This window comes from Perca fluviatilis, chromosome 7 (genome assembly GCF_010015445.1).
Source record: "Perca fluviatilis chromosome 7, GENO_Pfluv_1.0, whole genome shotgun sequence".
In the NCBI taxonomy this organism is placed as follows: Eukaryota; Metazoa; Chordata; class Actinopteri; order Perciformes; family Percidae; genus Perca; species Perca fluviatilis.
The window spans coordinates 20,276,673-20,288,275 of record NC_053118.1 but is presented as its reverse complement, the minus strand read 5'-3'; the positions used below and the strand labels follow the sequence as shown (position 1 = coordinate 20,288,275).

Here is an 11,603-nt window from a genome sequence, read left to right as displayed (position 1 = left end):
AATCATTACATACCTCTTGACTGATTTCCCTCTGGGTTTTGGATAGGAAATGTTCTTATACACTAAATCCCTTGATAAGGGGTAGGATATTCTAAATATGTCTGAACTTCACTGTGTAATTCATCAAGTGGGTTTTATATTTTACTGTAAGTGACAGACATATCTATAAGAGTGTGGTTGTGGTCCAGTAATTTTCATATTTCCATTTGGTGGGTCTTAGTGTTGCTATAAATTCAAAAGGCATGTAACGTAGCCTATCCAAATTACATAAGCAATGTCTGATTTTTTTTGCTAAACTAATTGTTTAGCATGTATGGTAGGTATGCCACAAGGGTTAGGGTTAGTCACTAAAGTATCAACCTATAGAGGCCTCTTGAATCTTTTTTTGTCATTTGTACTCTTAACCCTATATATAAAGATGAAATCAAGTAGCCATTTTTATTGTCATCCCCATTTATTTCAACCCTTTATCCAAGCTATTATTTTAGCTGCTACTTTAACCGTGTAGCTGTCAATTAGTTTAAGCTATGTCAACTTTTTATCCATTAGTTTGAGATATTTTAACCATTATTAAGCCATCACTTTTAGCTGTTTCAGCGTCTCTGCTTGTTTGTTAACTAGTTTTCAACCACTCCTAAAACAGTGTTCAGGCGTTACAGATGACTCGATATGAGGATTTTTATTTATTTACTGTAATTCTTTTTATTATTATTAATTGAGCTACTCTACAATCACCACAAGCAACTGCAGTAGTATCCCCGAGGACAATCACTGATCTACGGCATAAAGACTTAAGTATCAGGTCCTTCTGTTACAACAAAAGAGCATTGGCTTATCAAAGTTATTTATTAAATCAATAAAACTCTTACAAAAACACATTGAGACATACTATTAGGAAATATATACACAAAACCATACATGGCTGGCGTTAAAACATATCAAACCATCTGAGGCCATCACACAGTGTAACTAGGACACTGCACATGTCCAAAGTTTTTATAGATTTGATTTAATTTTATACTTGAAATGGTGATGAAATAAATACAAAAGCAAGATGGCGACCTGGACACGAGCATTGATGTTAACAGTGTCTTTTGATTTTTTTTTCTGTGTCTAATGTGAGAAATCAATGTGACAAAAATGAAGCTGTGTATTATGAATGCAAGGAGAATAGATAATTTCTATTCCTTTTCTTCAGTCTTCACAGTTCAAAAATAATCTCACTTTGAGCCATGATTTATCAAAACGAATCAATATTTAAGATATTTATAATCATAGATGATTATTAGGAAGAGCTACGAAAGATGTTTTTTATATTTCACAGAATGTTTAATTTTGTGTTTTCTGATGAGATTTGAATGCATGCATGTGCATAATATAAACCCTCAGTGTGAATAAATACCAAGGCTATATTGAGCCTGCAGCTGAAAAAGTAGTAGAAAAAAAACAACAGAATAAGGCAACAGACTTAAAAAATTTGAGTGCGCAGTTCCCATCTACACATTAGATGAAGTCTTCTTAGCAACTGCAAGCATCATCGGGAAGGTTGATCACTTGGCCATGTAAACCCTTCAATGGATTTCTTGGAGTTTTCTTCTCTTTTTGGGCGTGTACATGTGCATGGAAATGTTTCCAAATGGGGAAAGTCGCATCATCAGTGTTGCTGGAAGAAACCGTCTCCTTCTGGCAAAAAATCAACTGCAGTACCAAAGAGGTTGCTAAAGTTGTGATTCATAAAACAAGGCTAGCTAGACTATAAACATGATGATCTAAGCTGTATTTGTTTACAACACATGGAGGGCTGACATTTTTTTAGAGGGGGCAGGGGATAAATCTGATTACTGTCCAAATAACATGTAAACTGTGGTTTATAGAATAAACCACACGTGTACAGTAAAGACATTATTGTGTTTCCTGCCACTGACCGAATACGCAGAGTAACCAGGATGTGTGTGCATGTAAACAACATTGTACTTATTGTTTGTGAGGGTCATTGTAGTTCTAATCCAATATGACTAGTTTTCTACAGTGTCCATGGTCTGAACCAGCTAACTAAAAATGTTGTTCCCTCAGTAGTGGCAATGAGAGTTTGCAACATACTTAAGTTTTCATTTCCACTGGTAAAGTGGTAATTTGTTCTGTAGCGATAACAGACACATTGCAGTTGGATCCATGTAAAATCAAATGGTGACATAAACTGGGACAGAAGAAAGTGATACACAAATATAAAACTAAATTAGAAGTAATCAGAACCATCAGTGACAGCCTCCAACAGTCAGAGGTGTTCATATCAGAGTGCCTTCCTTGTCATTTCAGTGAAAGTTCTCCACTTGAGTCTGTTAGTGTCATACGTGTGTTTGAGGAGACGTCAGACCAAAGAAACACCCTGCGTGGGGCAGTTAAGAGCTGTTACCATGTCAGGCCTCTCAATGCGGGCCAGTGCAGAACACAGCAGTCCCAGAGTGGAGCCTTCTTTCTGGGCCCAGTTAGAGAGGAGCGTGTGAGCGGGGGCTTCTCCACGCCCAAACAGGTCCAGCTGTTCAGGCTCATAGCCCAGCGCTGCACCCAGCTGCCTCCAGCCCCGGCCCCCTCCCTCCTGCAGGAGGCGCTCCACCTCTTCCTGTCTGTGGGGGGGTAGGTTGATGTACAGACGATTGTCCTGCTTGCTGTCCCTCTTAGTACCTGTGGAAACACAAACAAAGTTAGCTTACTGTTTGGCTATTTGTACTTGAAAACAATTTTCAATAATTGTAACGGTAGTAATGGTTGTGATTTTCCAAATTTAATCTAACAATAGTTCTTTTTAGAAATACCAAGTTTAACATGCATTGTTTACATCCATATTCACTAGCTCGCAGTCTTCCTCTTCAGTGCTTTGTCACACACAACGTTTCATGGTGCATTACTGCCACCGTTTGTCAAATGACTGGAATGCCCTAGAGATGGCGTCAGGAAAGCACGTACAAGGGCATCTTTGCGCGTTTGCATAAGATACAAAAAACAAATCGGAGACCCACTAACAAAAACACTGCTCTAAAGCGCTGCTAGTGGGCAAATACTCCACAGGGTACCTTTAAGAGAAGATGGAGGAAAATAGTGTTCTGTCTGGAAGTGATTTTTCCTTTCTCTAATACAATCCTTTATTTTAGAAAGTCCCACGCATTTGAAGTTTTATAAACGAGGACTGTGAATACCACACCTTTGCTGGGCTGGTTGTCTTGTAGGCTGTGAGAGTCCAGAAAAACACCGCTGTCACTTTGGAGCTTTTCTCCCTCTGGAGATGCTCCCAACTCAGCTGCACGGGCCTTAGAAAGAGCCCTTTTCTGTTTACATGATCTCCAGCTGAGATGAGCAGAAGAAAATACTGTCAGTTAACCTCCCCACAGTGAGCTATTTTTATCTCAAAGCCAATCTTATTATCTTTATAACATCCATTTAAGGACCAGGACCCATCCCTAGTGAAAACTCACCATTTATAAGCCACATAAATAAGCAGACCCAGGACCACGGCAGCAAGAACAGACACATAGGCTAGAATGTTGTTGCTGCCTCCATCATCCTGCGGGGTGAACTTAGGTGTTCCAGCAGGCGCAGGACTGGTCTCCCCATCCTCAACACCTGGCCAGCGAGAAGCATCAGACCCACCCACAGCAGGACGAGACAGAATGTGCAGCTTCTTATCTATTGAGATTGAGGAAGGGAGATATGTGTGAGGGACTTTATTCTTGCATATGCACATCAGAACCACATTTGGGCTGCATAAATTAGAGCCTGAAATAATGACACAGAAAAGCCTGTACGCCTGATGTAATGATAGCCTCAGTCATCCCGGTCCCCTGGGGTTTTGAAACCTTTCATTGCCCCTGTTTCCAGCCTTGCACTCCCTCCTGCGGTCTGCCTATTTTAGGATCAAATGCTGCACGGTATTGTGCTCACCTCTTGGGGGTCAAAGGGTCATGACATATGGACCCAAAGTGTGTACAGATGACCTTACTCCTGGAGAGCGAGTGTAGCCATTTGGGAGCAAGCAGACTAGTTGTCAGGGTCAGCAGCCTTCCTTGGCCTTCAGGTTCTTGGGGGCAGTTAACCTAAAGACCTGTCAAGCTCATACCAATGGGATTACAGCACTTAAGTGAGCTCTTTTTCACTACTCATGTTTCTCAGCTCAGAGTGTTACAGAGTGTTCAGAGGTGTGGATGCAGGTGTTCAACACATGTCCTTGTATTCTCAAAGACCCTCCCACTCGCTTTAGCTCATTCTTTCATCTTTTTAGCTTGTACTATTGCTGCCTTTCCCTGCATTCGATCTTTAAGGGTTAAGGCTGGAAAATCACATTAAAGACCAAAATCAACAATACTTTCGATACTTTCCAATTTCCTTACTCTGTCTGTGGCAGCCCATTCGTTCCTACTGAAGACAGATATTTTTAAAAACTTGTCACAAAGTCACTTTTTTTTTTAAGTAATTTACAAAAGCAGCAGAGACTGTAGTTTTTAGCAAAGGTTACTCAAACAGGAGTACATTGTGTTGGTTGGGGATTATTTTCCAATCCTGCATAGTTTTTGGACAACAATGGAGGTCTATGGCACAAATACATAAACTATATCAGGCTTTGGCTATACAGAGGATACTTCTTACTTAATAGCATCAATTTATTGTTGTCTTGTGTCATGGGATTTGTTGACAATAAGACAAATATAGAATGTCACCAGACTTGTATTAAAAAATCCAATGTATTTTATCTGTCTAACGCTTCCTTTCAACTCACCCATGCAGAGTGTGTCAGAGTTGGGCATGCAGTGTCGGATCTCCACCTCGCTGTCAGAGCACTGGGTACAGGCCTGGCAGGGTTTGGTGCTAATGCGCTCCTCAGAAAATGTTCCTGGGCCGCAGATCTGGCACTGTGTGTCTCCCTGTGGGCCACACTCCCGGACAACACCCTCGCCACTACGAGTACATTTGGAGCAAGGCACACACTTGCCGTAGGTGCTCAAAAAGAAGAAGCCGTTGTCACATTCACATTGTGTGTCTTGACTGGCAGAGCAAGAAGCAATCATGGGAACACCGGGTGGGCACTTTGCACAGGGAAGGCAAGCGTCAGGGTTTTCAGATGAGGAAAACGTTCCTTGGAAACACATAACAAAATAAGTGTCAGTCTGGAGAAACTGTGTTTCTCTCACAAATATTAGTGGCAATGATGAGAAGTGGTGCCGTTTAAATCATTCCTCTTAAACAGATGACAGAGATAACGATACGGCAGGTAAAACATATTCCACATTGGTGGAGTGACATTAGAATATAATTGCTTACCCTTTGGGCATGGTGTGCACTTGGTATCCTCTTTCCCACACTGTACCTCCACTCTGAAGCCAGCACGACACCGACTGCAACACTGCCCTGATTCAGTGAATTGGCTGCTGTCACAGGCATGTCCAAGAGTAACCTAAAGTAAATAATTGACAGTTAGACAAAATACCACCACTGTGTTACTAAACAAATACTCTCTTATGTCTCAGGCCATTTAGAATCAGAAGTCACAGGGTTTATATTCAACTTAAAACAAAAGAAAGGGTTTTTTCTTTGACCAAGGAGTTTCCTGCTTTACACCACATGTTGGAAGAAAATCACACACACACACACACACACACACACACGCACACGCACATGCACATGCACACGCACACACATCCCACCCTTGTGCAATTAAAGAAGTGGGAAACTGGGTGAACTGAAAATTGCCCTTTTTTTTATCTTTCTATCTGCCTCAGTTTTCACCCTTAAAGTGCTCTGAGTCTTATCTGAAAGTGTTTAATGGAGAGCCCAGCTTGAGTTATGACATGAGGGATAGATCAGACATTCCTAACGGCCTGTGCAGCAGGGCTGGTGCCTGTCAGGAGTGGCTGGCTTTAATCAGATGGCTTTAGACCATTGGAAAGAATAAGACATAAAGGGGTGAAGGAAAAAACTGAGAAAAGGAGGAAGGAAGAAGTAAAAGGAGCTTCCGCCCTCCCACTCATTCCAAATCAGTGTGTGTGTGTGTGTGTGTGTGTGTATTTCTTGGCATCAGAAAGGAGGGGGGGAGGGGGGGAGTATGTAAAGGAGACGGTTCCAGCCCCAGGCAAGGGTGTCAGTTAACCAATGCTGCCCAGGATGCAAGTGTCTGTTTGGGTGAGGGGGGGAGGGGGGCTTTGAAGTCGCAGGTGTGTCTATGAAGGTCAGAATTTCACTAACTCCCCTTCTCCAGGCTCTGAACAGCGGCATCTTAAACATGCACACATTTAAGGGAGATTGGCCTACTCCGCCTGGGGGCTGAGAAGAGCAAACAGATGTCTAACAACTCACCTCCTGCAAAGGGGAAAAGTAACAGCTAAACAACCCCACGGATGCCTCTCTTTGTCTCTGAAGTCTGCCAACAAACACAGGCAACGTGTGCAAACCTGTAGAGCCTCCAACAAAAAGCCCACCACAAACACACCATGCCATGCCCCCACTCGCAAAACACTGAAACGATCCATGCTGACGATAGAGGAGAAACTGCTTTGAAACGGGGCTTGCCTCGGTCCAAAAACAACAGCCAGTATTACTGCAGTGCTTACAGAGTCGCCTGATGATATCTGAGCACCAGCCACAGATCCCAGATCAAAGGTATTAGGGTGGTGGTAGGATCCAGCAGGCCAGGCAGGAACCAGTAGGATGTTTGGAGTCGGCAGACTGTGACTGAGCCTGGACCATAATCACTTTTAGCACGAAGGCGTCCTGCTAACTCTGGTTGTTCCTCTCTCATTGTGACAGATGGAGCTCCTCTGCTAACACTAGCTAACCTCTTAGCCCTGGATCTATGCTTTGATAAATATTTGGTGACAGTGGCTCTGTTTTATTTTTACCTCCAGCTTGGATTTCTGTCATTTCACAGAGCCTGGTGTGAGTCTGGGCTGTTGTAACTCTGTAAGCCTGCCTGGAGAGCAGGAACTGCCAAAGGCTTGACACTTCATCCACTGGTGCTCATTGTACAAAGAAATATTTAGTCCATGCCCCACTAGAGACGAGTGGGATCAGTAGACGTATGACTAAGTCATTATCTACTGTACAGTATGACATAGAACTATGTATGGATACCACCTAATGTTTATTGGTATGAGTACATATGTCGGTGTGCAATTAATATTTATTATACTTCAATGAAACAATGAAGTTTACACTGTATGATTTCAAACTAAATTATCACGAGAGACCTCATAAGAAAACATGTTAATGCTTCCTATCTTTTATGCTTTTTGAGGTTTTACTTAAAAAAAAAAAAAATAATAAGTTACTTCAGTGATACATAAATCAACAATATCCTACTTTGGTGTCATATCCAATTTCAAAGCAAAGATGAATTTGCATGCACCAAAGAGTTTTCAGTCTTATCTTGTTGACTTGGGGGCAGAAAGTCTGAAGGGAAGGGGGCTGCAGTTGCTTTTTCCATTTAGGTAAGAAGCTGCAATCTGAAGGGATTCCCCAGTGAGAACAGACAGACCACCGAGGAGCACTGCTTTCAATGGGGCTCTCAACTCCACGGCTGCCGGAGTCACTCAGTCAACGCGGATCACATGCAGGCACACACACACACACACACACACACACACACACACACACACACACACACACACACACACACACTTTCAGCCTTCTCTGTGCCTGAAACATTTTCTGTGCCCTTTTGAAGTGAGGCCACTTTTGAAGCGCATAGGCTGGAGTTTCCACAGTTAATCTAATCTGCGTGTAAATAAACACACAAAAGGATGCTCTCTCCCTGTGAAGACAATGACCCCATGAGCCTTCACAATCTGGGCTGTGTCGGCAAAAGACAGAGGTCTTTCAGCAGACAGCTGAGGGAAAGTTGTCAAGGCTGCACATCCCATCCGTACTGATTACTGTCATTAGTATACAGGGAGCATAAGGGACAAATTAAAGGACACAGATTTCTCTTTTTTTTTTAGGCAGAAAGCTTACTATGATCTTGAATCAAACACGACAGCACACAGTGATCTGTTAACCTTTAATCTACTGATTTTCAATTTACACCAAAGAGTTGATCCTGAAGTCTGCCCACCAAAGAAATCTGTCTAACTGCTCTATGGAAATTCAAATGACTGTGGTAACAAGCTAAACTACCCCCCACCCCCACCCCACCCCACCACCCTACACACACACACCACAAACTGGGAGAAAATTGTGATAATTGCTTTGCTCCGGATATCCAGACCCATACTGAATGCTAGGCCACATTTTCACCAGAAATTGTCGAAGCAACAAACATGGCAACATGTACAGTATAGTACAGGCAATATGAGCCTTTCAATTAACAGTAGAATATCATGAAGAGTGTGCTCACATACTGTAAGATACAATCGACTTCTGCACTAAGTTTCCCAGAAAGAAAGAAAATAATAATTTGCCAGCAGGACAGATTTGCAGTGGGCTACTTAAACATATAAAGTCACTGTGTTTGTTTTGAGAAATGACGTCTTAGATTGCATAAAGAATCCTTATTGATATTGCACCCTTTTCTCAGAAAAGAGATACACATCATTTTAAGAGTTGAAGTTTTATGTGAATACTTTGATCTAACAAAAGTGCTTTGTGAGGAGCGTGTCCAGACAGGACTACAAGCCCCATGGGCTTTTTGAGATAGATGAGTGTCAAACTATTGTATGTAACTGTGGAGGCATGCGCCTTCTTTTCACACTAATCCTGGCTTAATAATATGCTATCAAACACAACTGAAACTATAATTTGTTCATAAAATACATAATGTATCACTGTGTAGGTGCATTATCTTGGTTAATCGTGTGCTCCTGTGTTATGTTCTGTCTGATATTTCCAAGTTGTTTGGCTCATTCTCCCTGCACATTTTTCCCGCATGTTTTGTGAAAGTCTACATCAGCTTGTGTAGATGTGCAGTAGGTAGGCCACAGTACAAGACAAGCAGCATCATAGCAACTTGAGAAGTAGTTGGACTTCACTTTTGTTTAGTTATGAGAGACTTTAACATAAAGACAGGATGCTATTTCATCTGATGTCTTGTCTCACGCTTCCCACTGTTATTTGCCAACTACAGAGTGACAACAAGCATATTCAGCAACAGGAGCCGTGTGACAGCCTTAATGAAATATGGCTCTGTGGTGTAAAACAGATTTCCTTTGGGAACAATGGTGCAAGACTGAACTCGGTGGTTGAAGCTTACAATGGCTGCTATTATGATGTTATGATGATGAGAGTGCGAAATAAGAAATCAGCAGATTTTAAAGGCGTTTGAGTAGTAGAAATATGTGTTAACTGTTGCTTACTTTTAACAGCAGAAGCACGCAGATGACAAACGGTCTCATGTCTGCAGTCTCCACAATCCTCCTCGACCTCGAGCGGACAGATTGGTGCGTCTTTTTTCAGTCTGCAGTCCTCAATAATCGCACAAAAAGTGTCATTAAAACGTTCAGTCCGCTAAATTTAAATGTGACACTTAAAAAAAACAACTTCTCATAAAACGCGCTGGTTCCACAAACTGGAAAAGTTTGCTCATAGTCCCGTAATGAAATGTTGGTACGCACGAGAAAGCGGCTTCAAAACGCGTGCTGATTCTTCCATTTGCTTATTTCAATGCATTCCCTGCTGATACTGTGTACAGCCAACACAAAGTTTCTTCTGTTTCAGCTGGCAGGATGCACGGGATGCCACCTCTCCCGCAGCTTTGCAACAGATGAGGCAGGAAAAGCTCCTGCAAGCTCTCCTGGGCCTTTCTCCTCCCATCTCTCAGCTTTCAATGGGGCTTCGTGATTGGCTGCATCCCTGCGACGCGCTGTTGGGAACGGCAATGTAATAGAAGATCTGCAATAAAGTCTGACATTACTGAGAGTTTATTGTTAGTATGTGGGTGCAATCAACAAATATGAAAATACTACCAAGCAGTAATATATGGAGGCCCAACGTGTTCAATATTAAATGAGTTAATGGAACATTATGAAATTAAATAAATACATGAATAAATAGCCAACAGACCAGAGATCAGTGGTGGAATGTAACTAAGTATATTTACTTAAGTACTGTACACAAGTACAAGGTACTAATGTAGGTAGGTTGGTAGGTACTTGTACTTTACTTGAGTATTGCTCTTTTTATATAGTTTATTATTTTGTATAATTACCACCTTTACGAATTACTTTACAAATTAAGACTTAACATACAAAACATAGCTTTTGAGTCATAATAGTATGGCATAATTGTTGCTGGCAGTGGTGTAAAGTAATTAAGTAGCCTACGTTTACTCAAGTATTGCACTTAAGTACAATTTTGAGATACTTATACTTTACTTGAGTAATTTCATTCTATTCTACTTTACACTACACCACTACATTCAGGATGCAGATATCATTATTTATTGTACGTATTACTTATATAATCAAAAAATGAATTATGATGTATTTGTATAGATTAAACTACCCGGCATTATATGAATTAGTTAATGGTAATGTAATATACATCATTCTGAAATGGACTATTCTGCATAATGAGTTCTTTTACTTTTGGTACTTTAAATATATTTGTATGTTGATACTTAGTACTTTTACTCAAGTAGCACTTTGAATGCATGACTTTTATGTGTAACAAAGTATTTCTACACTGTGATATTGCTACCTTTACTTGAGTGAAAGGTCTGAGTACTTCTTCCACCACTGGTTGACCACTGGCTGACCACTGAGAGGGCAAGGTGTCCTGTTAGAGGACACACAAGTTCAGATGTATAATACAATTATACAATTTGGAATAACTATATATGTTTCTAATTATTAGCAACCACACATGTAAAAACAGCTTTTAATATTATGGGTTACACTCTCAACTATATTCCCACAACATTCGCCACATATTGAATAGTGAATTGAAAAAAACCATATGTTGATCCTGGGATAAAACCTTATTAAATGGAGCTCTTTCACATGACACCATTTTACAACCCTGCAGAGATACTTACATAGAGATGTGATCAGTTGTTATCAGGAACAAAAGAGAGCATGTGAATCAAACAAGATGCTCTTAAGAAGAAGCACGTGTTTGATCTTAGCAATTCAAAAGATTAGAAAACCAACGCAGGGTAAATTACACACCTTGTAAATTCTAGTGAATGCATGGCAGGGGGGCCTGGAGACTTCAGAGGAAAACAAATGGAGAGATCTCTCAGACACAATACTACTTGCACTTCAAAGCCTGCTGAGAGATGAGAAGAGACAGAGAGGATCTTCCTGCTCTGATAAAACTTCAAGCCATATTTCAGTTTCTCTCATTCATGCCCACAGATAGACAAAAACCTCTACTTACTTAATTTTGATTGTCAGTTTGTGCTTCATTAAAAGTGAGCATGCATGGCTGTCATCCACACTGACACTTCCCAAGTGAAAAGTGTCTATTTGATCATTTATTAGATTTGCTTCAATGAACTGTAACCGTGTCCATCTTGCCAAGTAGTTTTTGTCTGTTGTTGGGTTTTGAAATATCTTATTTGACATGTTTTCAATACAAACCAACTTGTTTCAAGATTTCTTTTAGAATCAAGCTTACCTTTTCGA

General features: G+C 40.9%; 1 protein-coding gene across 1 annotated transcript; it reads right to left on the bottom strand.

The window, feature by feature from the left end:
• Positions 1–827: 827 nt before the first annotated feature.
• Positions 828–9,783, bottom strand: nradd (neurotrophin receptor associated death domain). Its single transcript, XM_039806948.1, has 6 exons — positions 9,333–9,783; positions 5,311–5,443; positions 4,769–5,125; positions 3,471–3,681; positions 3,200–3,342; positions 828–2,682 (listed from the first exon to the last, which is right to left on the bottom strand). Exons 1-6 carry the CDS (start codon positions 9,369–9,371, stop codon positions 2,369–2,371), a joined length of 1,197 nt encoding a protein of 398 aa, XP_039662882.1. The 5' UTR covers positions 9,372–9,783; the 3' UTR covers positions 828–2,368.
• Between the last annotated feature and the right edge of the window lie 1,820 nt (positions 9,784–11,603).